This window comes from Eucyclogobius newberryi, unplaced genomic scaffold (genome assembly GCF_026437365.1).
Source record: "Eucyclogobius newberryi isolate DKJ021-1_F unplaced genomic scaffold, fEucNew1.0.hap1 SCAF_17, whole genome shotgun sequence".
NCBI classification, from domain to species: Eukaryota; Metazoa; Chordata; class Actinopteri; order Gobiiformes; family Gobiidae; genus Eucyclogobius; species Eucyclogobius newberryi.
Genome location: NW_027315801.1, coordinates 4,056,223 through 4,081,891, shown reverse-complemented (window position 1 = coordinate 4,081,891; position 25,669 = coordinate 4,056,223). Strand labels below are relative to the sequence as shown.

At 45.3% G+C, this 25,669-nt stretch overlaps 2 protein-coding genes across 2 annotated transcripts in view; both read right to left on the bottom strand.

Annotated features, from left to right (window-relative positions):
• Positions 1-16,819, bottom strand: part of ptk6b (PTK6 protein tyrosine kinase 6b) — a 31,942-nt gene extending 15,123 nt beyond the window's left edge. The window contains exons 1-3 of the mRNA XM_072448754.1: positions 16,435-16,819; positions 6,335-6,456; positions 1,911-2,074 (exon numbers count right to left, since the gene is read on the bottom strand). Coding sequence (XP_072304855.1) covers positions 1,911-2,074; positions 6,335-6,456; positions 16,435-16,805 — 657 coding nt within the window. The 5' untranslated portion in view covers positions 16,806-16,819. The remainder of the gene's footprint in view (positions 1-1,910; positions 2,075-6,334; positions 6,457-16,434) is intronic.
• A 6,898-nt stretch (positions 16,820-23,717) lies between these two features.
• Positions 23,718-25,669, bottom strand: part of srms (src-related kinase lacking C-terminal regulatory tyrosine and N-terminal myristylation sites) — a 30,359-nt gene continuing 28,407 nt past the window's right edge. The window contains exons 7-8 of the mRNA XM_072448753.1: positions 24,607-24,763; positions 23,718-23,959 (exon numbers count right to left, since the gene is read on the bottom strand). Of these exons, the coding sequence (XP_072304854.1) occupies positions 23,760-23,959; positions 24,607-24,763 (357 nt within the window). The 3' untranslated portion in view covers positions 23,718-23,759. The remainder of the gene's footprint in view (positions 23,960-24,606; positions 24,764-25,669) is intronic.

Here is a 25,669-nt window from a genome sequence, read left to right as displayed (position 1 = left end):
CCTCACCAGGATCGCAGCCGGGCCCCGGGATGCTGTCTCTACAGACCCCCGCAGGGCTCAAGGATGCTGTCTCTACAGACCCCCGCAGGGCTCAAGGATGCTGTCTCTACAGAGCCTCCGCAGGGCTCAAGGATGCTGTTTCTACAGACCCCCGCAGGGCTCAAGGATGCTGTCTCTACAGAGCCTCCGCAGGGCTCAAGGATGCTGTCTCTACAGAGCCTCCGCAGGGCTCAAGGATGCTGTCTCTACAGACCCCCGCAGGGCTCAAGGATGCTGTCTCTACAGAGCCTCCGGAGGGCTCAAGGATGCTGTCTCTACAGACCCCCGCAGGGCTCAAGGATGCTGTCTCTACAGAGCCTCCGCAGGGCTCAAGGATGCTGTCTCTACAGACCCCCGCAGGGCTCAAGGATGCTGTCTCTACAGAGCCTCCGCAGGGCTCAAGGATGCTGTCTCTACAGAGCCTCCGCAGGGCTCAAGGATGCTGTCTCTACAGACCCCCGCAGGGCTCAAGGATGCTGTCTCTACAGAGCCTCCGCAGGGCTCAAGGATGCTGTCTCTACAGACCCCCGCAGGGCTCAAGGATGCTGTCTCTACAGAGCCTCCGCAGGGCTCAAGGATGCTGTCTCTACAGAGCCTCCGCAGGGCTCAAGGATGCTGTCTCTACGGAGCCTTCGCAGAGCTCAAGGATGCTGTCTCTACGGAGCCTTCGAAGGCCTCAAGGACGCTGTCTCTACAGAGCCTTCGAAGGCCTCAAGGATGCTGTCTCTACAGAGCCTTCGCAGGGCTCAAGGATGCTGTCTCTACAGAGCCTCCGCAGGGCTCAAGGATGCTGTCGCTACAGAGCCTTCGAAGGGCTCAAGGATGCTGTCTCTACAGAGCCTTCGCAGGGCTCAAGGATGCTGTCTCTACAGAACCTGCGCAGGGCTCAAGGATGCTGTCTCTACAGAGCCGTCGCCTCCGTTGGACTCAAGGATGCTGTCTCTACAGAGCCGTCGCCTCCTTTGGACTCAAGGATGCTGTCTCTAAAGAGCCTCCGCAGGGCTCAAGGATGCTGTCTACAGAACCTCCGCAGGGCTCAAGGATGCTGTCGCTACAGAGCCTTCGAAGGGCTCAAGGATGCTGTCTCTACAGAGCCTTCGCAGGGCTCAAGGATGCTGTCTCTACAGAGCCGTCGCCTCCGTTGGACTCAAGGATGCTGTCTCTACAGAACCGTCGCCTCCGTTGGACTCAAGGATGCTGTCTCTACAGAGCCGTCGCCTCCTTTGGACTCAAGGATGCTGTCTCTACAGAGCCTCCGCAGGGCTCAAGGATGCTGTCTCTACAGAACCTCCGCAGGGCTCAAGGATGCTGTCTACAGAGCCTCCGCAGGGCTCAAGGATGCTGTCTCTACAGAGCTGTCGCGTCTGTTGGACTCAAGGATGCCCTCTTAAGCATGTCACATTCCCTCTTTTGACCTTCCGCTCTCCTTCCTCAATCGTTTCTATCTTACAGATCTTTGCAGTTAGTGTTCTACCTCTGTCCACTCTTCCGTCATTCTTCCTCCAGCTGTTTCCTTCTCAGAGGAGACATCTCTCAGCCCGCACCTCAATCCATCGTGTATCAATCGATGCATCAAAGACCGCTCAGCGCACTTCAGCTCCCTCCACCTCATTCCAGCTGCCGTACGCACTAGAGACCGTCCTTGAGCGCTTGGTCTTCTCTACCATGCACTCCCATCATGCCACAGGGCAAGCTCTTCTAAATTTTAGACCAAGAATAATTCTGGCTTCATCAGAATCCAGATTCCTGATATTGTGTCCTTGGGGAAGGCACTCACTTATGCAAATAATCGCAGTGTTGCATGAATGTGAATGGTAGAGTTGTTCGTAGAAGGTATTATGCGTTCACAGTCGTGCTCTTTTCAGTCGTACCCGTTTGCATGGCTTGCCCAGCGTTCCAGCGTTGCTCAGGCTGCAGTTGCTGTAGTGCTCCACCAGGTCGAACAGGGAGGGAAAGTGAGGAGAAGGCTCGATGTGGAACTGATCGCTGCTGTCCTTCATCACCTTAAAGTGCTTGACCCGCATGCTCGACCTCACTGCAAACATCCAAAGAGAACTGTTATTATGCTATTCTAATATGCAAATATATCTGGCGTTTAAAATACAATATACACCTTAGTTTTGGTATTTCGTATTGTATCATTTATAGCATGTATGTCAAAAACATGGCCTGAGGATAAAAGAGAGCCGTCCTGGATAAAGCTTAATGCAAACCTTGTCAATACATGTAAATACTATTTAGCCTTTTTTAAAATGCACTGCAAATAAATGTGTATGCATGTTAAGTATGTAACAACTTATTTTTGAGACTCTTATCTCTTCTGTGTGAGAAAACTGATTAAACTGATTGAGGAGTGGCATGTGTGATTCTGTTGACATTAGTTTAACTGGTCCAAAGTACCAAAGGTGCGTCTGCAGCTTTATGACTGTTTACTACCTCTAAAACAAGATAGTACAAGGTACTGTACATAACCACAGGCATAGTATATATGTTATACTGTACATAACCACATGTTATACTGTACATAACCACAGGCATAGTATATATGTTATACTGTACATAACCACAGGCATAGTCTATATGTTATACTGTACATAACCACATGTTATACTGTACATAACCACAGGCATAGTCTATATGTTATACTGTACATAACCACAGGCATAGTCTATAAATGATTTTTGATAGCATATTTTTATTTTCCTGCTGTTCTTGAACTTTGCAACACCAGAATTTCCCAACTGGATGAAACTAATTCTGCTTCTGTAAACAAAAAAATAAACTTACTTTACAGTTACTATTATCTATCAGATTAACCAAACTGCTAGATATGCTAATTATATAGATGTAAAACAGCAACGAGCAATTAACCAAACTACCTCTCAAGTTCTCATAATAAACCTGCCTTTTCCACTTTTCTTTCAGTCTTTCTGTTTATATCTTTAACTCATTCTCATCACACAAAGCAAATGACATAACAAAAATATGATAAACACGCTATGGAGCGAGTTCACATGGTTTCTCACATTACGTATAAACCTGTGACATAAATGTATATTAATAGGCCTCAATGTGTACATTTGCAACATGCTTTCTATGACTTCCTCTTCTCTCTTCCCTTTTTACAGGACAGTACGATAATGTTGCCACCATCAGTTTCAATTGTGCCGTGAAAATAGAATGATGACATGATTGATGTTTGGTGTTTGATTTTTGGGGGTCTGGGTGTCCTCCCTCAGAAAAAATGATTCCCTATATTCTGGTAACGTTTAGATGTACTAGTTTGGAAAGTCATTCACCTGATTGGATAATGTGCAACCAAGTAAATAGTTATTGGTGTTTACTTTTCTTTGGGAATATTAGACTGAAAATTAGACGTGAAAATGGAGCATTTGGTACCGTGACACCAGTAGAACACGGCTGTGTCGTCCAGTGGCCCTGATCTACCTGTGCATCTGTTTAACTTGTGTAAACCCAGCCCACTGCTCACTGCTGCAGCCGGCGTCAGTGGGAAAAACACAAAAGGAGAACCTTGAATGAGCGCTCGGAGAAGTGACTGCTGGGAAATATGTCAGTTTATGCAAATGTTTAAACAGAGAAAGCACAAAATGACGCACTGCTGGGGGTGATCAGGACAGCCCAACATAGAGCCCATCAGCTCAGAGGGTAAGAGGGTAAAAACATGTCCGGAATGCTCTCTCAGCCTGTGGTTACTCTCTCTGCAAAGGTAAAAGAGCCAAAAAACAGGACGAAAAGGAAACAGACGTCCCTTATGTGTCTGGACTGTCTGAAAAACAAAGGATTTTTAGACAGCATCTTTCTATCTTTGCATTGGTCAGTTTGTTTTACGTCTGTATTTGTTGTTTAATGTTTGAAAAAGAAATAAGGAAAAAAAAAAGACAGAAAAGTAATTCCTGTTTATTTTAAACTAGGCAACATTTTAAGACTAAAACTTGTTCACCTTAAGGACAAGATACTGAGACAAATAGTAGTGTATTTTATCCAATGCAGTAAAGAAAGTTGTAAAGAGCGTTACAGGTGCGATTAAAAAGCCACTACACAAGAGGCTTTATCAGCACAGAAGACACTGGAGTTCAGGACCACAGAGCGCCGTGCATCTGCATCTTAAAACCACAAACCACTCTTTTGAAGACAGTGAGCTGAATATTCTAAGCAGGAGAAAAGATGGTTTGAAAGAAGAGTTGTAGAGGACATTTTTGTTAGAAAAAAGAATCCCCTTTAAACAGGAATGTATGTTTAAGGTTCGATTTGTAATGTACAATAACATCTTGTCACCATGGCGAGGAACAACTCGAGACAGACAGATGCTAATCAGGTACTCATCAGTGGTGAGGGAGCTGCAGCCACCCAACAATAGGATTTCAAGAAGATTAGTTTCAGGTGAAATTTGACAGGGCAAACAATTAGATTAACAAGACAGGCTAATATCAGGAGGTCGTGCTCTATGGCTAAAGATCAGATCCACAGATTGAGAATGACTCTTGGATGAGATATAAAAGGTCTTGTTTTTCAAGACCAGATGACTACAATTTAATCTTTTCTACAATGGAATAGTTACACCAACACAGGCACTACATGTAGTATTCAGCGCTCATCATTACTGTAATTTCAGGTTTATTTAGGCGTTTATATAGTTAAAATGCAATCGTTATTGTTTTATGGTTATCAGTCCTCATTCTCTTGAGGCCGGGGGGAGGGGGGCATACACTTATCCCCTAAGGGAGACGCACCAGAAGAAGCACTGCTTTAAGCATTTCAAAAGGTACATAATCAACAGTTGGTTAACTGGCTCGGCTTGTTTAGTTTCAGGTGGAAACAGGTGTTACAGGTGGAAACAGGTGTTTCAGGTGGAAACAGGTGTTACAGGTGGAAACAGGTGTTTCAGGTGGAAACAGGTGTTACAGGTGGAAACAGGTGTTACAGGTGAAAACAGGTGTTACAGGTGGAAACAGGTGTTTCAGGTGGAAACAGGTGTTACAGGTGAAAACAGGTGTTTCAGGTGGAAACAGGTGTTACAGGTGGAAACAGGTGTTTCAGGTGGAAACAAGTGTTTCAGGTGGAAACAGGTGTTTCAGGTGGAAACAAGTTTTTCAGGTGGAAACAGGTGTTACAGGTGGAAACAGGTGTTTCAGGTGGAAACAAGTGTTTCAGGTGGAAACAGGTGTTACAGGTGGAAACAGGTGTTTCAGGTGGAAACAGGTGTTTCAGGTGGAAACAAGTGTTTCAGGTGGAAACAGGTGTTACAGGTGAAAACAGGTGTTACAGGTGGAAACAAGTGTTTCAGGTGGAAACAGGTGTTACAGGTGGAAACAGGTGTTACAGGTGAAAACAGGTGTTTCAGGTGGAAACAGGTGTTACAGGTGGAAACAGGTGTTTCAGGTGGAAACAGGTGTTACAGGTGGAAACAGGTGTTTCAGGTGGAAACAGGTGTTTCAGGTGGAAACAAGTGTTTCAGGTGGAAACAGGTGTTACAGGTGAAAACAGGTGTTTCAGGTGGAAACAGGTGTTACAGGTGGAAACAGGTGTTTCAGGTGGAAACAGGTGTTTCAGGTGGAAACAAGTGTTTCAGGTGGAAACAGGTGTTACAGGTGAAAACAGGTGTTTCAGGTGGAAACAGGTGTTACAGGTGAAAACAGGTGTTACAGGTGGAAACAGGTGTTACAGGTGAAAACAGGTGTTACAGGTGGAAACAAGTGTTTCAGGTGGAAACAGGTGTTACAGGTGGAAACAGGTGTCACCTGAAACAGGTGTTTCAGGTGGAAACAGGTGTTTCAGGTGGAAACAAGTGTTTCAGGTGGAAACAGGTGTTTCAGGTGGAAACAAGTGTTTCAGGTGGAAACAGGTGTTTCAGGTGGAAACAAGTGTTTCAGGTGGAAACAGGTGTTACAGGTGGAAACAAGTGTTTCAGGTGGAAACAGGTGTTACAGGTGGAAACAGGTGTTTCAGGTGGAAACAGGTGTTTCAGGTGGAAACAAGTGTTTCAGGTGAAAACAGGTGTTACAGGTGAAAACAGGTGTTTCAGGTGGAAACAGGTGTTACAGGTGGAAACAAGTGTTTCAGGTGGAAACAGGTGTTACAGGTGGAAACAGGTGTTACAGGTGGAAACAGGTGTTTCAGGTGGAAACAGGTGTTACAGGTGGAAACAGAAGGAAACAGGTGGAAACAGAAGGAAACAGGTGGGAACAGGTGGAAACAGGTGTTTCAGGTGGAAACAGGTGTTACAGGTGAAAACAGGTGTTACAGGTGGAAACCAAAGGAGTCTTAGGAGTTTTACCTGAGAGCACATATCCCACGGACTCTTTGTCGCTCTGTCGGATCATAAAGGCCCCAGTCTCGTTGTCCGGCCCCATGAGGTGGCCCTGTGCCTCAAAACGGTTCATTGTCCCAAAGTACCATCTGCAAACGACAATATGCTGTTATTATACAGTACTACAGCATGGGGGAAATGAAGTAGACTGTAATACACTTTCAATCATCCCCAGAATTGTGTTTGAGCTTGACACAAGTATAAATTGTCCTAAACTATGTAATATATCTGTAGATAAAATGAAAACAACTCTTAAGGGCTCAACTTTCTGTGAGTATCTGTGCAGTAAAACCCAAACATCTGGATTTGGAAGGAAAGTGTCCGTAATAATTGCCTCAAAAAGTAAAACACAATAGTAAATGTGTTTAAATCTCTGATATCTAACAAAACCACCTGGATTTTTCATTCTCAGTTCCTTCTGCTTCACTTTTGCCACAATTTGGGAATTTTGAATCGTCCTACATTTGTTTCCACTCTTTTAAAGGGCCGGACACACGTTCTGACCCAATCTGCTGTGTTCACTGACCACGACGAACACAAATATGACCTTGTGGTTTATTCTATAGCTCTGACACCTGCAGCTGCGCTTTCGGCCACAGCACTTCTGCCTGTTAAAGATAGACACAAAAGAGAGAAGTGGCGTCACAATGTGGAAATGTGGACCATCTGGATTCCAACAAAACACACGAGAAACAAAGAGGTTGTTTAATTCCTTCAAAGGTGGAAGGTCACGGCGTTTCTTCCCGTTTGAAGCAACGTTTCTGGTCACGTGCCAAATGTGCGTCAATAATGCTAGCCGTTAGCTTGACAAGATTTTCTATTACGTAAATAGCTAGTGACGGATACAATTTTGTCATTTAAGTTGAATAGTATTTGTTTAGAATGTATTACATTTATTTTTTTTATAAAGACACAACATATCGTATCTGCCGTAATCGCCAAACAACAATTACAGTTTTTTTGTAATCAAGTCAAATCTGTTTTGCCCCAGTGCAGATATATTGTAAACGTATGTATTTGGGGGGAAATAAAACAAGCTTTATCCCCCACAAAGCAGGAAGTGCGCTGTTAGCATGCTAGTTGTCGTTAGCTTCAAAGTGACGGTAAAACTTGTTCGCTCCCTCTGAAAGTTGTGAAAAACACTTGGAAACTCATCACGGTGAAAATATTACTAAAATAAACCGGTTTAAAGAGTCAAAAAACATTGACAGCACATTTGGTTTGTGCAGATCGACTTTGGACACAAATCAACAACAATTACATCTTAATTAGCCTTAAAAAAAAGTCTGAGGGTTAATGTAGAGTTCATGCAAAAACACATTCAGACATGGGAAAAGTATAGAAAAGTACTAGAAAACAGTGTATTTGTACATAAAAAGACTAAAACGCAATCGACCGAGTAATCTACTAAACGGCTAATGTCCGACAGCTCTAGTAGTTACTAAATGGAGTCATTCTCCATTCACAATTTGTTAATTTTGTCTTTTTTCAAGTATTTGTATATTGGTATATTTGAGCTATAAAAACACCTGTATTTAATAAAAGTTTAATGTCCCCGCCCCAAAAGCACCAAAAAGGTTATATAGTGATTTTATAGTGCCTTTAACATTTACAGTTAAGCAATGTTTTCATCTGGTTCATGATTAATGTAACTGCTAAAACTGAGACTTTTGGGCTGTTCAATAATGGGAAAGAATATAATGATCATTATTTGAAATGATCATTTATGTACAGTCAAAAAATGGAGCTAATGTTTGAGAAGGACAACGATTGTGAATATTAAAAGACTGGATTTACATTGACTTTGAAGGCAAGTTTTCACATATTGGCCTTGGTCCCTGAAAACCTGAAATATGAAATGATCAAGAATGTGAACCAGCTTTTGTCGATATATAAAATATATGCAGCGTGTGATTGTAAACAGCTGTATATTCGAATGTAGAAAGCCGCGTCAGGAGAGCCAGGCGGGTGCAAAGGTCGTGTGTGCTAACGACTGCTATAATGACTGCTGTAACGACTGCTATAACGACTGCTGTAACGACTGCTGTAACGACTGCTGTAACGACTGCTGTAACGACTGCTATAACGACTGCTGTAACGACTGCTATAACGACTGCTGTAACGACTGCTGTAACGACTGCTATAACGACTGCTATAACGACTGCTGTAACGACTGCTGTAACGACTGCTATAACAACTGCTATAACGACTGCTGTAACGACTGCTGTAACGACTGCTATAACGACTGCTATAACGACTGCTATAACGACTGCTATAACGACTGCTGTAACGACTGCTGTAACGACTGCTGTAACGACTGCTGTAACGACTGCTATAACGACTGCTGTAACGACTGCTGTAACGACTGCTGTAACGACTGCTATAACGACTGCTGTAACGACTGCTGTAACGACTGCTGTAACGACTGCTGTAACGACTGCTATAACGACTGCTGTAACGACTGCTGTAACGACTGCTATAACGACTGCTATAACGACTGCTGTAACGACTGCTGTAACGACTGCTGTAACGACTGCTATAACGACTGCTGTAACGACTGCTATAACGACTGCTGTAACGACTGCTGTAACGACTGCTATAACGACTGCTGTAACGACTGCTGTAACGACTGCTGTAACGACTGCTATAACGACTGCTGTAACGACTGCTGTAACGACTGCTGTAACGACTGCTATAACGACTGCTGTAACGACTGCTTAACGACTGCTGTAACGACTGCTGTAACGACTGCTGTAACGACTGCTGTAACGACTGCTGTAACGACTGCTGTAACGACTGCTATAACGACTGCTGTAACGACTGCTATAACGACTGCTGTAACGACTGCTGTAACGACTGCTGTAACGACTGCTATAACGACTGCTGTAACGACTGCTATAACGACTGCTATAACGACTGCTATAACAACTGCTGTAACGACTGCTGTAACGGCTGCTATAACGACTGCTATAACGACTGCTGTAACGACTGCTGTAACGACTGCTGTAACGACTGCTGTAACGACTGCTGTAACGACTGCTTAACGACTGCTGTAACGACTGCTGTAACGACTGCTATAACGACTGCTATAACGACTGCTGTAACGACTGCTGTAACGACTGCTATAACGACTGCTATAACGACTGCTGTAACGACTGCTGTAACGACTGCTGTAACGACTGCTATAACGACTGCTATAACGACTGCTGTAACGACTGCTGTAACGACTGCTGTAACGACTGCTGTAACGACTGCTGTAATTCTACAATTCTTCATCTTCACTGTGAAGACAAAGAAGACTCTACAAAACAAACAACTTACACTGCCATTAATCTGCAGAACAGTCGTTCCCAGTTGTTTTAGTTCACACTGCAAGTCAAATAGTGGAGTTTAGTCCCGGTTTAATCCTAATGTTGATGTGGTCTTTGTGCTCCAACTGTGATACAGCTGATTGACATGGTTCTATTGTTCTAAATGTTTAATAGCATGTAATTATGGCAATTACACACAATGTTACATTTAAGTTATGACAATAAACTATTAAACTTAATCCTAAATTCTCATGACCACGATAAATAAATAATCAAATGTGCATTTTCTGAAAGAATCTCACCTAGATTAGAGTAGTTATGTATAAAAACAGAGGAACAAGTTACAGTACAGTACTAAAGTAGTACAGTAGTACAGTAGTACAGTAGTACATTAGCACAGTAGTACTGTAGTACAGTAGTACATTAGCACAGTAGTACAGTGGTACTGTAGTACAGTAGCACAGTAGTACTGTAGTACTGTAGTACAGTAGCACAGTAGCACAGTAGCACAGTGGTACTGTAGTACAGTAGCACAGTAGTACTGTAGTACTGTAGTACAGTAGCACAGTAGTACAGTGGTACTGTAGTACAGTAGAACAGTAGCACAGTAGTACTGTAGTACTGTAGTACAGTAGCACAGTAGCACAGTAGTACAGTGGTACTTTAGTACAGTAGCACAGTAGTACTGTAGTACTGTAGTACATTAGCACAGTAGTACTGTAGTACAGTAGCACAGTAGCACAGTAGCACAGTAGTACAGTGGTACTGTAGCACAGTAGCACAGTAGTACTGTAGTACTGTAGTACAGTAGCACAGTAGTACTGTAGTACTGTAGTACAGTAGCACAGTAGCACAGTAGCACAGTAGCACAGTAGTACAGTAGTACTGTAGTACTGTAGTACAGTAGCACAGTAGCACAGTAGCACAGTAGTACAGTAGTACTGTAGTACTGTAGTACAGTAGCAGAGTAGCACAGTAACACAGTAGCACAGTGGTACTGTAGTACTGTAGTACAGTAGCACAGTAGTACTGTAGTACAGTAGCAGAGTAGCACAGTAGTACAGTAGTACAGTAGTAGTACAGTAGTACAGTAGTACTGCAGACTGCAGCATACACACAGATCACACACAGACCTCTCTGGACTATATACTTGTTTAATTGTTCAAATTATGAATTTCATCTCAACCTCTTCAACCAAACAATAAATACAATTGCTGCTTTTGTGTTTTTCGTGTTCACAATTAAAAGTGAATATTTGTGGTGTCTCCACCTCCTTGGACTGTGTTTGAGAAGGAATAACTTCAATAGCCTAATTCATATTTATGATCTTTTCGTTCTCTGAAGTAAAGTAGAGCTCTAGAGCTTTTAAGAAATGTGTTACATTCAAGACTTACACATTTCATTTATTACTAAACATGAAGTTGAATTTACCATCACGTGTCCACTTTACCCATGTTCACCTTCACTCAGCAGTACAAATATGGCCTTTTGAACTTTGAGGTACAAATGTGTGCAGATACATAAGATGAGATAAGATATTCCTTTATTGTCCCACATGGGGAAATTTCATTGGTGCAACGCAGGTAGATACAGAGGTAGATACAGAAGAACAGATCACTTATAGGAAGTCTGAAAAACACTTTCAGTAGAAGATCTCCTATAAATAAATAAAAACTCCCATAGACAAATAAATAAATACCATTGCCTTATAGTGTCTGTAATGTCTATGTCTCTGTGTTGGCCCTGCGACAAGTTGGCCACTGTCCAGGGTGTACCCCGCCTAAGGCCCGAAGTCACTGGGATAGGCTCCAGTCACCCGCGACCCCGAAAGGGAACAAGCGGTAGAAAATGGATGGATGGATGGATGGATAAATACCATTGCATGTGATCCTGACAGTAATTGCACATGAATATGTGTCACGACAGCACATAGATTGCACATGAATTTCACAGTAATTGCACATGAATTCCAACAGCAATTGCACATATGACAGAATTGCACATCAGTATTAGGTTAGGTCAGTATTGCGAGTGTTCAGTACTAACAGTTTTTGTTATAAAGTCTGACAGCAGCAGGAAGGAAAGACCTACGGAACCTTTCCTTCACACATCGAGGGTGGATCAGTCTCTCACTGAAGCTGCTCTCCAGAGCAGAGAGAGTGTCCTGCAGGGGGTGACACTCATGGTCCAGCATAGATGTGAATCTAGCCAGGACCCTCCTGTCCCCCACCTCCTGCACCGAGTCCAGAGCACAGCCCAGGACGGAGCTGGACTTCTTGATGACTCTGTCCAGCCTCTTCCTCTCCCTCTCTGTGATGCTGCTGCTCCAGCAGGCCACACCGTACAGGAGGGCCGATGCCACCACAGAGTCGTAGAAGGTCTTCAGGAGTGGCCCTATCACTCCAAAAGACCTGAGTCTCCTCAGGAGGTAGAGCCGACTCTGGCTCTTCCCGTACAGTGCGTCTGTGTTATGAGTCCAGTCCAGTTTGTGGTTCAGATGAACACCCAGGTACTTGTATGAGTCCACTCTCTCAATGTCCCGTCCCTGGATGTTCACTGGTGAGGGGGCAGTGGGGTGGCGTCTGCGGAAATCCACCACCATCTCCTTGGTCTTCCCCGCGTTGATGAGGAGGTGGTTCCGCTGACACCAGTCCACAAAGTCCTGCGCCAGTCCTCTGTACTCCGCGTCATCGTCGTCCGTGATGAGTCCGATGATGGCAGAGTCGTCAGAGAACTTCTGCAGGACACAGCTGTCCGTGTCATGTCTGAAGTCTGCAGTGTAAAGGGTGAAGAGAAAGGGCGCGAGGACAGTGCACTGGGGCGCCCCCACACTGCAGGTCCGAGTGTCAGACACACAGTTCCGGGCTCTCACAAACTGGGGTCGGTCTGTGAGGTAGTCCAGGATCCACTCTGCCAGGTCAAACTCCACACCAGCCGTCTCCAGCTTGTCCCTCAGGAGCAGCGGCTGGATGGTGTTGAAGGCGCTGGAAAGATCGAAGAACAGAATCCTCACAGAGCTGCCAGGCTTTTCCAGGTGAGAGAGAGAGCGGTGCAGCAGGGAGATGACAGCGTCCTCCACTCCGATGCCAGACCGATATGCAAACTGCAGCGGGTCCATGGCTGAGCTCACGGTGGAGCGGAGGTGGTCCAGGACTAGCCGCTCCAGTGTTTTCATCAGGTGGGACGTGAGAGCCACTGGCCTGAAGCTGTTGAGGTCTTTGGGGCGTGGTGTCTTAGGCACAGGTACCAGACAGGAGGTCTTCCAGACCTGTGGTACCACCCTCAGCTTCAGGCTCATGTTGAAGACATGCTCCATAACTCCACACAGTTCATCTGCGCAGGACTTAAGGAGCCTGGGGCTGATGCCATCAGGTCCTGCTGCCTTCCTCACTTTAATCCTCTTCAGCTCACTCCTCACCTGTGCTGCTGTGACAGTCAGTGGTTGGCAGGGGGACCGTGTGCTGGGGGGATGGGTGAGTCCAGGCGAAGTGGGGAGCTGATGGTCCGGGATGGAGAAATGAAGAGGAACGGATGCAGGGCATTGTCCAGCTGTGGAAGAGGGAGCATGCAGCTGTGCAGGGGGAGGGGCGGGTGACTGATCAAACCTAAAGAAGTGAGCATTTAAATCATTCACCCACTGTAGATTCCCCTCTGTCTGGGCAGGGGGGATTTTGAAGCCCGAGATGGTTTTCAGGCTCCTCCACACTCCCTGAATGTTCTTCTGCTGCAGCTGCTCCTCCATCCTCCTCTTGTAGCCGGCCTCAGCCTGCCTAATCTTCCTCCTCAGCTCCTTCTGCACAGTCCTCAGCTCCTCCTTGTTCCCTGACCTGAAGGCTCTCTTCTTCTCCTTCAGCAGAGCCTTCAGTTCACGGTTAATCCATGGCTTGTTGTTTGGAAAACACCGCACTGTCCGGGAGGGAACAATGTTCTCAAAACAGAAGTTGATGTAGTCCGTGATGCACTCTGTGATGGTGTTGATGTCCTCCCCATGTGGGTCATAAAGCTCAGTCCAGACAGTGGTGCTGAAGCAGTCCCTCAGAGCCTCCTCGCTCTCAGCAGACCACATCCTCACCTCACGGGACACCACAGGCTGCCTGCGCACGATGGGTTCATACACAGGCCTCAGATGTACAAGGTTGTGGTCCGAGCTGCCCAGGGGAGGGAGGGGGGAAGAAGAATAAGCCTCCTTGGTGTTGGCAAAAAACAAGTCCAATGTTCTATTCTCTCTGGTGGGGCAGGTAACATACTGGGTGTATGTTGGTAGAACAGAAGAGGGAGAAGCGTGGTTAAAGTCACCAGAGATGAGGAAGAGAGCCTGTGGATGCTGTGTTTGCAGCCTACAAGTGCAGGAGAGCAGTGCTTCACAAGCATCTTCAGCATTGGCAGACGGGGCCACATAGACTGCGATCAAAATCACATGTGAGAACTCCCGGGGCAGATAATATGGCCTCATGCCAATAGCTAATAGTTCAATATCCTTGTTACATAGCCGCTCCCTCACTGTGCAGTGTTCGGGTTTGGACCAGCTCGTGTTCACATACACCGCCAGACCTCCTCCTCTTTTCTTCCCGGATTCTCTCGTTCTGTCCGCCCGCAGCAGATGAAAATTGTCCAAACCTACAATAGAGTCAGGCATTTCTGCTGTCCCTATAAATCCTCTGGGACCGCATGAGGCTCGCTATTTCCGTCATTTTATTTTGAAGGGACCTCACGTTACCCATGACTACGGCGGGAACCGACTTCCTGTTTGTCCCTCTCTTCTCTCGGAGTTTACGTCCAGCCCGTCTGCCTCGTTGCGTTCTCCTTAGGATGTCCGCCGGGATAACGTGACGATCTCCGGGTAAGACGACTGTTCTCCGCAGTTTCATGAGTTCCTCCTTTGTGTAAACGCGGTACGGCGCCGGCCGGGGGGCGGGGCCGGAGCCGGGGGGCGGGGCCGGAGCCGGGGGGCGGGGCCGGAGCCGGGGGATTCAGAGCCAAGACACATCGCCACGACACGACGAAAACACTCAATCCAGCCGAATAAAGTCAAAACAAGTTAATTTAAAGCAATTCCAGTGCGTGTCCCGATCGTTCGTGAAGTTCCTCTTTCATATAAACGTGTATATAAACGTGTATATAAACGTGTACCGACGACACGCCGTACTTTAGCGCGGCCGGAGGGCGCGGGGGGGGGGCTGGTGGGCTCGCTCGGAGCTAGCTCACATCACAACAACACAACGAACGCAACGAAAAACGCTCAAATCCAGCCGAAAAAAGTCAAAAACAGTTGAATTAAAAAACTATTCCAGCGCGTGTCCCTATCGTACAGTAAAATAGAAAAAATATACTAACTATATTTACAAAATATAGGAGATAAAGCACAATAAGTGTGAGAAAGAAGAGAGAGCGTTTACACCGGGCTGCTAGCTGTACCAGCGCCTTATGACGTACGTGGATTGATATTAGACGTGAGAAGGCCCAGTGGAAGGACACAGCGCCAGTTTACATGTTTGAATTCCAGATGATTGACAGATTGACTCTCACTAAAATGAAAAACAGGATTATATCATGGAGGACATTGTGGTAAATTCACATCAACTTTTGGTTCACTTTTAGTCCAGTTTTAAGGAAATAAACTGTTATATTTGATAATGTGGAGCTTTGTGGACAGAAAAAAGCTCTCTTTAGTTTGCTTATTAAAGCCTCAGCGTGTAATATTTCAGCCATAAATTAGATCTAAATAAACGCAATGACTTAGTGTTTTTATAGTCCTGAAAAGACTTGAAAAACACTCTGGTCTGCCACCTGCTCGTCTCCACGGAGATGTTCTCACTTCTAACATTGCCTCTAACTTTGCAAAGAATGGCAAAAAACCTGCTCTGTCTCCATGGAATGTTACACAGTGCTGCTTTAACTACTGAGGTTGTCACGAATAACGAATAATGTTAGTCCTTTTACTTGTTGGTAAAATTGCCTTGCTAATAATTAAACTCTTCTGTTAATTCTGGAAAGCCAGTTCCCGCCTCACACCAGTGTTCACAACAGCCCTCACCAAAAGCCCCCAAAGAGATGTGCTTTTTATGTTACGAGTCATTAGTTTACGGTCCCTAATTATGAACCGAAGAGAAAAACACAGCACTGCAACTAACATTAAAGATGATAGAGAGATTTAAAATGTGTTGTTTTGATTATTCTATATCTTTTTCCCGACACTAAACATATTTAAATGTGTAGGTTTGTATTTTCAATTTGAATTATAAGTAGTTCTCACACTGACTTCAACTGCAAATCTTGTTAAAACTGAATTATAGATGAATCATTTCTTGTTCTCTTGTTAATAGTGTCTCATAATTGCTAAATAAAGTATTTTGACATGATCTACACAGGCCTTGTAATTAAAATATCATGTTTAATCTGTTTCTGTTTCATCTTTTTTTTACCAGAATGATCCTGTTCGAAGCTGCTCTGCTGTTTTATCTGAAATGACGTGTGTCTTCTTCATTTTACAGCAAATTGTGAATTAGTACAAGAGAAACAAGTTCCTTTATTGCACCTCTAAATAAAGGTACAGTTTTATGCAAATGAATATGTCAGAGTTGTCTCTTAAAGGTACACAAATGGGACAAATCGTGACGGGACATGTTAGAGGCACGTGTCCTTGTGAGGCCCTTTAAAGTACACATTTTACACTCTCTTGACTCACTTTATACAGCCTACAATCCATGGAAAAGTGGCATAATCTCTGCTAAAGTGAGTCACAAAGGCCACACTCACCCTTGCGTGGCCAGAGACTCTGCCCGCTCCAGGTAGTTACACGGCACGATCCCGGTGCCCAGGACGCGGCCGTTCTTATCGATCCTCCGCGCCTTCCACCAGTCCCCGCCGCGGCTCAGCACGTTGAACAGATCCCCGGTGCGGAACGACATCTCGTCCTCGTTCCGCGCCTCAAAAGTCCACATCGCCACGTACATCGTCCCGGGCTCGGCTGACCTCTCCGCGCTCGGCGTCGGCGTTATTGTTTTAGGCGGTGGTGTTACGGCAGCGTTACCGGGAGCGCTGGAGCCATCCCCGGGCTTCTTCTCACCCCGGAGTCGGTCCCAAAGCGCGACCAGACACGGGCAGACACGTCGCATGCAGTCGTCCATGTGGAAAACCCGCGCGTGAATGTGTCCAAACCCTGTGCGTGAATGTGTCCAAACCCGTGCGTTAAAGTGTCCAAACCCGTGCGTTAAAGTGTCCAAACCCGTGCGTTAAAGTGTCCAAACCCGTGCGTTAAAGTGTCCAAACCCGTGCGTTAAAGTGTCCAAATCCTGTGCGTTAAAGTGTCCAAACCCGTGCGTTAAAGTGTCCAAACCCGTGCGTTAAAGTGTCCAAACCCGTGCGTTAAAGTGTCCAAATCCTGTGCGTTAAAGTGTCCAAACCCGTACAAAAAAGTGTCAAATCCCGTGCGTAAAATCCGTGCGTGAATGTGTCAAACCTCGTGCGTAAAAGTGTAAAGTCCCGTGCGTAAAGTGCCTGCTCTGGAGCGCGCTTCCTCTGCGCCGGGACGCTCGCCGCACCTGTCGGACGGGTAGACTCAGCGTGAGGAATGACGGGAATGCGCCGCACTCGAGGGGACAGAGCCGCGCGCCGGTGTCGGAGACGTGAGAGGCGCACGCGCCCCGAGGAGAGGCGGGACCGACCGGAGGAAGGAAACGTGACGTCATCTAAGAAGGCTAAAGTTTGTGACGCCTGGAGGAACTTTCTCTTCTGCCTGGAGGAACATCTGTGGGAGGAGGGGGTTCTCACTGAGGTTCCCCCCGAGGTTCTCCCTGAGGTTCTCCCCGAGGTTCTCCCTGAGGTTCTGGTTCTCCCCGAGGTTCTCCCTGAGGTTCTCCCTGAGGTTCTCTCTTAGGTTCTCCCTGAGGTTCTCCCCGAGGTTCTCCCTGAGGTTCTCCCCGAGGTTTTCCCTGAGGTTCTCCCCGAGGTTCTCCCTGAGTTTCTCCCAGAGGTTCTCCCCGAGGTTCTCCCCGAGGTTCTCCCTGAGGTTCTACATTTCTTCTTTCTCCTTCTGGGTTTTGTTTCTGCAAAAGGAAAGTCTAGGGACACGACATGTTGGGACATTATTTGCCAATTTCCTATGAACATTGTTTAATATGTTTTTCACTCTCGCAGTTCAAGGAAACTACTGTTGTTATTTGGGGGATTACAAAAATAAATTGAATTGAATTGAATAATATATATACTTAGTAAACTACTAATAAGGCATTAATAAGCACTAGTTATTTGTTTATGCACTTATAAGACATTCACAAGCCTTTGTAGATGACTTATAATAACACATATTAGAAGATATTTTCTATTTAAATAAATTCTCCTCATTTTAAACCATGTCTGTAGAGGTGTGTCCAGTGAAACCGTCTCGTTAATAATGACAGCATTTTTCCAAACACTAATCGATGCAGACAAGGCCGAACAGTAAACAAACAGGATCAAACCTCACCTGTCATGTTTATTATATTTGACTCCTCAGATAGTTAGTGTGTTTAAACTGTTCACATTTCAGTCTTTAGGTTGGTTGTTATCTACACTGACATTACCTGGTGCGCATGACTTTGAGCTACACTTTGTTCCTTTCGCGTTTACGACGTTACCGTAAGTTTCATAAAAGTCTCATCACGTAAGCAAATAACTCAAGCCGTAAAATGAACACACTGCAACCACCATTACTCTATTACCTTTTCACTACAATTAATGTGGGATAAAACATTTCAAAATGCAATACTATATTACGGCAGAAAAATATCACGATAAAAGATAATATTGTGAGTACTTTATGCCACGGACACAGTAAACGTAAAGCAGGAAATGTGTGAAAGTCTTTCCTAAATGTATAATATCATTTATTTCTAACCCAACCAAGAATAAACTGCAAAATGAAACACTTCAGTACAGCTCAAATGTGCAAGAAAATAACAAATTCCCTGTAGATTGTATGATAAAAGTTGATATAGACCTGATTGCGGGGAGTGTCTTGCCAAAGGACACGACACTAGCACACAGAGGCAGTGAGGCTTGAACCACGGTGACATTTGAAGGTCAAAGGTCAACATTGTGTTTTGACATTTTGCAGAAGTGTGGACAGAGACGTGGGTCAGCGCCGTCATCCTCATCTGGTGTGACAGGCTCAAAGTCGGGCTCCACAGTCACAGTTTCTTGCCTTCTTCTTGGTGGCTCCTGGAGGCCGTGTTCTTACCACTCGTCCAAGCTTCTGGAAGGTCTCCACTACGGCCCCGAGCTTCAACTTTATCCTTACATGTCAGTCTAGCCACCTCAGCTGTACAAACTGGGTCACACTTTATGAATACACTTTAATTAGCCTTAATAACGCATGAATAACGACTTAATTAATAATGAACACATAGTTTATCAATGAATCTGACTTCATTAAGAACATCGGGAGTATTGAAGTGTACCTTAGTGATAATAAAGTGTCACATGCATACTTTAAAGGTTTATTTTAAGCAGTAAATACATGTGTAATTGAGTAAATGTCATACTGTGGAACATTCTATCCAAACAAAGCCCTGACATCTCCATGGAGACGAGCAAGTGGGATGGTCAGTCAGTTGCGTTAGTGACAGTGTTCTACAACTGTGTAAAGACATGACAACACTTTATAATAACTACACCTTTAATAGCCTTAATAAAGCCTTAATAAAGCCTTAATAAAGCATGTTTAAAGACGTCATCATGAACACACAGTTTATAAAGTCTTTCACGCTTTATTAAGGAGAATTAAAGTGCTTTTATTAGACAAAGTGGTACAAAATACCCGTAGCCGACTTTTCTCTGTAAACCAATTCTTCCTCCGTTACCATAACAGCGGCGGCACTTCCTTTTTTGTCCCGCAGGGGGAAGCAGACATGACGCACGGCAACAATATACGGAAAATACTTTATTAGCATAATAAACTGTTGACACGTCCCCGAAGCCGAAAGGGTCTGGTATGGCTCCCAGTTCCCTCACGAGTTTTGTGCAGAACATGCAGAGGAACTGTACGTTGCATCGGCGACAGGAACAGGAAGACAAAGTACAATGCGTTGTAAAAGAATAACTCTGGTGTTTGTCTTTGCCGCATTAGCTTGCCCTTTCCGCCCCCCCCGCATCAGTGCCCCTGTCAAACCTGCACGTGTGAGAAAGACATCAGACCGCTCACATCGGACGTAGCCGTTTACGTGACATTTAAGCTGCAGGAATCGGTTTGGCGTGCGCGTAAACGGCGTTCTACAACCGTGTCGAGCGGTTTCAGTGTGTTCCGGGGATGGTAACACGGCAACGGAATACGTTTAGTAGTTTGGACTGAATATTGAACCGAGATGATTGACATTTGGCTTTAAAACAATGTAACTGGGACGTAAAGCTCCAACAGTGGATGGATACCTGTGGAATGTTGAGTGGACGGAGCAGGACAGGACAGGACAGGGCAGGACAGGGACAGGACAGGGACACATGCATTTTCTTTTAATCTCTCGTTTATTTATTTTGTCTTTTCACGCTCTGGTCTTAAAACAATTATAATTTTGTCATTTATATTTGATTTATTCACTTCTCAAGCTGAACAGAAAATCAATGGACCCGTTTCTATTCTGTTTTGATCAATATTGCGGTTTAATTCTGAAATACTTATGTTATAACGCAAAACAAAATACCTGGTAAAAAGGAGAATAATATGTTGTTGTTTTTTTAACTCATGATATATTTTTTGCAGTGTGTTGTCACCGTATTTGTTTATTTCTGCTTTTCCATTCAACCTTTAGCGAGCTACTTTGGGTCTTTGGCGGGAGGTTAAGCGGTTCACGGGACTTAAAAGACAAACATTCTGCATTATTTGTTTCGTTATTGGCCTTTTAAACACGCTCTTGCGCTTTTGCTTTGGCGTCTCATGTCTTAAGAACTTAAAATAATGTAAAATAACGCACAGGTCGAGCCGCACGCCCGTCTTTCGGCTCCATACGCGCTTCGGATTCTTGGCGCGTTGCCATTTGACACTAAAATGAAATAATATTGTGATTATGTGGAACAGGAACGCAAACTAATTCGGAGCAGTTTCCCAGGCGTGCGAGAGCGAAAAGGGGACTATAAACCAAGACGAGAGGGGCATTCATACTGTCGCACGCCCGGGATAGTGTCCGCAAGAATTTGGACCAGCAGATGGCGCCGTCGCCCGCCTCAAAACCTGGGCAAAGCAGCCGACACGCTCCGAAGACGACCGCGAGCGAGTAGTGCAAAACAAAAAAACAAACTAGAAATAATATAATAATAATCTCTTGGAACACAAAGCTTTACGGTTCAGCGCAATAATACAAATGATTCTGTTGTTATTATTACATTTTTGTTCATTCGTGTTCACATTCGAGATATTCACCGTAAACGAGAGCAACAAATCTGCATTTTGATTTGAACCAATGAACGGATCCATTTCCGTTTTGTCGCTAAATGAAACACAGCTTCAACATTTGCGTATCGTTTTCGAACACTTTTCCTGCCGCGCAACACGTGGTGAATACGCACAAAACAAACAGTGCTGTGGATTGTACGAGGGCACAAAGGAACATCCCGGTATATCGCCGTAGTATCCCGTATAACGATATTCAGGCCATAAAAACATCTTTAAATGTATCGGGCAAGTGTGAAAGACTGTGAAAATGCATAAATGTGACTTTACACTTTACAACATGCAGTTTTGTTTCCCACGTTCAGTTATAAACAATGCACTCAATATTGAAATGTTGCATATCTTCAAACCAACGTTTACATTATTTCAGTAATTCTGCCCACTTTTCCAACAAGACTCATACAAATAATACAGATTTAACAAGGGGAAAAAATGTAACAATAAACTTTAGATCATTTGTTCTTAAATAAGCGTTAAATAATGTGAGATATTTGCAGTTTATTACGATTGTAAGTGTTTAAAGCACTTTTCCAGAAAAGTTTCACGTTCGATGACGACGCACCAGCAGTGCAGCGCAGGCCGGGAGGACTGAACCACAAAGCTTCAGGTTAGAGGGCAAATGTTTCTATTGACTGTAACAAAATGCTTTCATTTACACCGATTTTTCCAGGTTTACGGTGGGTTCACAAAATAAATGATACAGCAGCTTTTTAGGTGCTTTCAATTTGGAAAAACTGTCATTTCTATTAAACATTTTTAGCTAAAACATTTAATTCCTCTTACAATTGCATATTGGTATTCAGAAAAAGATACATTTAAAGACACACGTTATGCTTTAGTTGTTCTGTTATTTTAGGCCTTTAAACTCTGGAGTGCTGTTAATTACAAATATAAATAATGTTTACACTGAAAACGGCACATGACTTTCTCCCAGTCTGGCGTTCCCTCTTCTGGATTTGTGTTAGCGCTCCATCTACTGGCAGCACAGGGAATTACCATTGGGGGGGGACAGTGAGTTTGGTGAGGATTTATGGACTTAAAAACAGGAGGCGTCCAGATCTTTACCTCTGACATCACAAATCTGGGGAATATGAGTGTTTTGTGAGTGTTTGTTTCATAAACTCAATGAAACAAGTGCGAACGAAGCGAAATACAATTCCACGTGATTTTGATGAGGGAACGATGGCAGAACACGGGACAAAACCTCCAAAAAGACAGTTGTGCATAATGTGCCCTTCAAAAAGACAGCGACAGTTTGGCTTCGGATCCTTTTCAACACTGTACACATTTGTTTTGTCATGATCATTATTGCACATTATTGCACTCTTTGCTTTAGCCCTGGCCTCACAGTCAGACGCTCCTGACAATTATAATGGCACGCAGAGTCATTCACAACAGTATAAACATAGAAAAGTAACGGCTGCAGGTGCTGCCGGTGTGCTCGAGTTGTAGGTAGGAGTGGTTTTGTGCCCCTTTAAACCTGCGTTCAAACCTGGATACATTTGGGTGGAACATGTTATTAGAGAATTGCCAAAAGGTTGAATCTATGTGTGTTGAAATCACTAATTCAGGACTTAACCAGGTCTAAAACAGGACTAATACATGGTTTAAATGTGTTATAAACTGGGTATAAGCGTCAAAACTGCAGTACACGCTGAGAACCAACAGAGGGAGCCAGTGTGCAGGGATTATGTGGATTCTTTTCTAAGGCGAGACACTGCGGGTGAAAAGGAAAACATGCTAAAATTCCTCTGTCGTTTACTCACATTTGTTCATATATAATTAAGGCAAAAAAAGGCATTATATGTGTAAAAACTTTTAGATATTATATGTATTAGAGGAAACGTCTATTTAATGAGACTAGGAAATAGATATGAACAAATCCTTCTGTTCGATCTGTGGAAATACTGTTAAGTCCCAGTCTGGGGATTAAATCAAATAATTCAACTTATTTAGATTTTGCTGTTTCCACTTGAACGTATGTTAGTGTCTCCCCTTAAAAAACACAGAAAAAAACAATTCCGGACATTTTGATTTGAAATATGATTAAATATTTCTTTAAATCTGAAATCTCTTTTACTGCACCAGTCATTAAATAACTCCTGTTAAATCCTCATATTTTGAAAGTTTAAACGGTGCAAATGAGTCTTGTTTTCAATGCTACAGTTTGTCATTCTCAGCTCTGACCTCAAATGAACTTACGAGAAGGTTCACAAATATAGACAAAGTGAAGCTACGTGATCAGAAAACGACACTTGTATCCAAGATGTTCACAGCAGGTTTGAAAGGGGCTTTTGACATCGCTCCGTCTCCGCGGGAAACGCCTCGTGAGCGTCACAGCTTGGCGGTTTGAAGTCCAGTCTCTAGAGAACGTCCCGTCTTCTCTCGTCGGCTTCGGCTCGAGAAGAACCTCAAGGAGAAGAAGAACCTCAAGGAGAAGAACCTTGAGGAGGAGAAGAACCTTGAGGAGGAGAAGAACCTTGAGGAGAAGAAGAACCTCGAGGAGAAGAAGAACCTTGAGGAGAAGAAGAACCTTGAGGAGAAGAAGAACCTCGAGGAGAAGAAGAACCTTGAGGAGAAGAAGAACCTTGAGGAGAAGAAGAACCTCGAGGAGAAGAACAGGAGCGTCCGGCTTAGTCCGTCGCCGCCGCCCCCAGCGCTACTATACTTCTATGGTTTTGAAGTAGATTTTGGCGTAGATGCTGTCCAGCTGGCTGTGCAGGGCGTGGAAGGAGGGTCTCTTGGAGGGTTCGAAGGCCCAACAGTCCATCATGATGCGGTAGATGTTCGGGGGGCAGCGCGTGGGGCAGGACAGGCGGTAACCCTGGCCCAGCATGTCCAGCACCTCCTTGTTGCTTTTACCTGGAGGGAGACACGAGAGGTGAGCGGGGAGAGAGTGACCTGTCCTGCCGTTTGAGCGCTAACTGTAGGGGGAGGTAAAGGACACTTCAACTCACCAATCTCCTCAACTCGGAGACATTTGGGGAGAAATGTTCGACTCCAAAGTCTGTACCAGCGATAAGTGTGTTGTTGTTTTTTTGTTCTATTACCTTTTTACTCATCATCAGATTATTAAAGGTGCACTATGTTTGCTTCATGATAGTCTCCATGGAGATGGTATCGCTTTGCTGGAATGCCCCACTGCCAAAGAATACATGGCCTGGTAGTGTTGTTGTTGTTTCCATGGAGATAAACTTTCTCCGGTCAGGTTATATGTGGTCTGGTATGATCCTCTTTTTCTTTCTTTTTTAAATTGTTTTTAACAAAACATTTAATAAGTAGATTTATTTACGTACTTAAATTGGTTTGATGCACTTCCGTTGGCTTTTTATGGCTGGTTTGAAATATTTTTTGCATACATATTATTTTCTCAATAATCGAAATTGACTCTGCATAGAGGTCTGTATCAGATGCCTCTAAAGCTAGCTAAAGCTAACCAACTGCAACATCTAACTGATGATAATCAGAAAAGATACTGTATGTACTACATGAGTAAATAAATTGTGTACTTTCATACGGCGTCTTTCCTCTGGACATCATCTCGTAGAGCAGGACCCCAAAGGACCAGACGTCCGACTTGACCGAGAACCTCTGGTGCAGCGCGGCCTCAGGAGCCGTCCAGCGTACGGGGATCTTAGTGCTGCGACTGGCTGTGTACACACTGTCCTGGAGGAGGGAGGGGGGGGGGAGAGAGAGGGAGGGAGAGGGAGGGGGGAGAGGGAGGGGGGAGAGAGAGAGGGAGGGAGAGGGAGGGGGGAGAGAGAGAGGGAGGGAGAGGGAGGAGGGAGAGAGGGAGGGGGAGAGAGAGAGGGAGGGAGAGGGAGGGGGGAGAGGGAGGAGGGAGAGAGGGAGGGGGAGAGAGAGAGGGAGGGAGAGGGGGGAGAGAGGGAGGAGGGGGAGAGAGAGAGGGGGAGAGAGGGAGGGGGGAGAGAGAGAGGGGGAGAGAGAGAGGGGGAGAGAGAGAGGGAGGGAGAGGGAGGGGGAGAGAGGGAGGGGGGAGAGAGAGAGGGGGAGAGAGAGGGGGGGAGAGAGGGAGGGGGGAGAGAGGGAGGGGGAGAGAGAGAGGGAGGGAGAGGGAGGGGGGAGAGGGAGGAGGGAGAGAGGGAGGGGGAGAGAGAGAGGGAGGGAGAGGGGGGAGAGAGGGAGGAGGGGGAGAGAGAGAGGGGGAGAGAGGGAGGGGGGAGAGAGAGAGGGGGAGAGAGAGAGGGGGAGAGAGAGAGGGAGGGAGAGGGAGGGGGAGAGAGGGAGGGGGGAGAGAGAGAGGGGGAGAGAGAGGGGGGGAGAGAGGGAGGGGGGAGAGAGGGAGGGGGAGAGAGAGAGGGGGAGAGAGGGAGGGGGGAGAGAGGGAGGGGGAGAGAGAGAGGGGGAGAGGGAGGGGGGAGAGAGAGAGGGAGGGAGAGGGAGGGGGGTGAGGGAGAGAGGGAGGAGGGGGAGAGAGAGAGGGGGAGAGAGAGAGGGGGGAGAGAGAGAGGGAGGGAGAGAGAGGGGGGAGAGAGAGAGGGAGGGGGAGGGAGAGAGAGGGAGGGAGAGAGGGGGGAGAGAGAGAGGGAGGGAGAGAGGGGGGGGATAAAT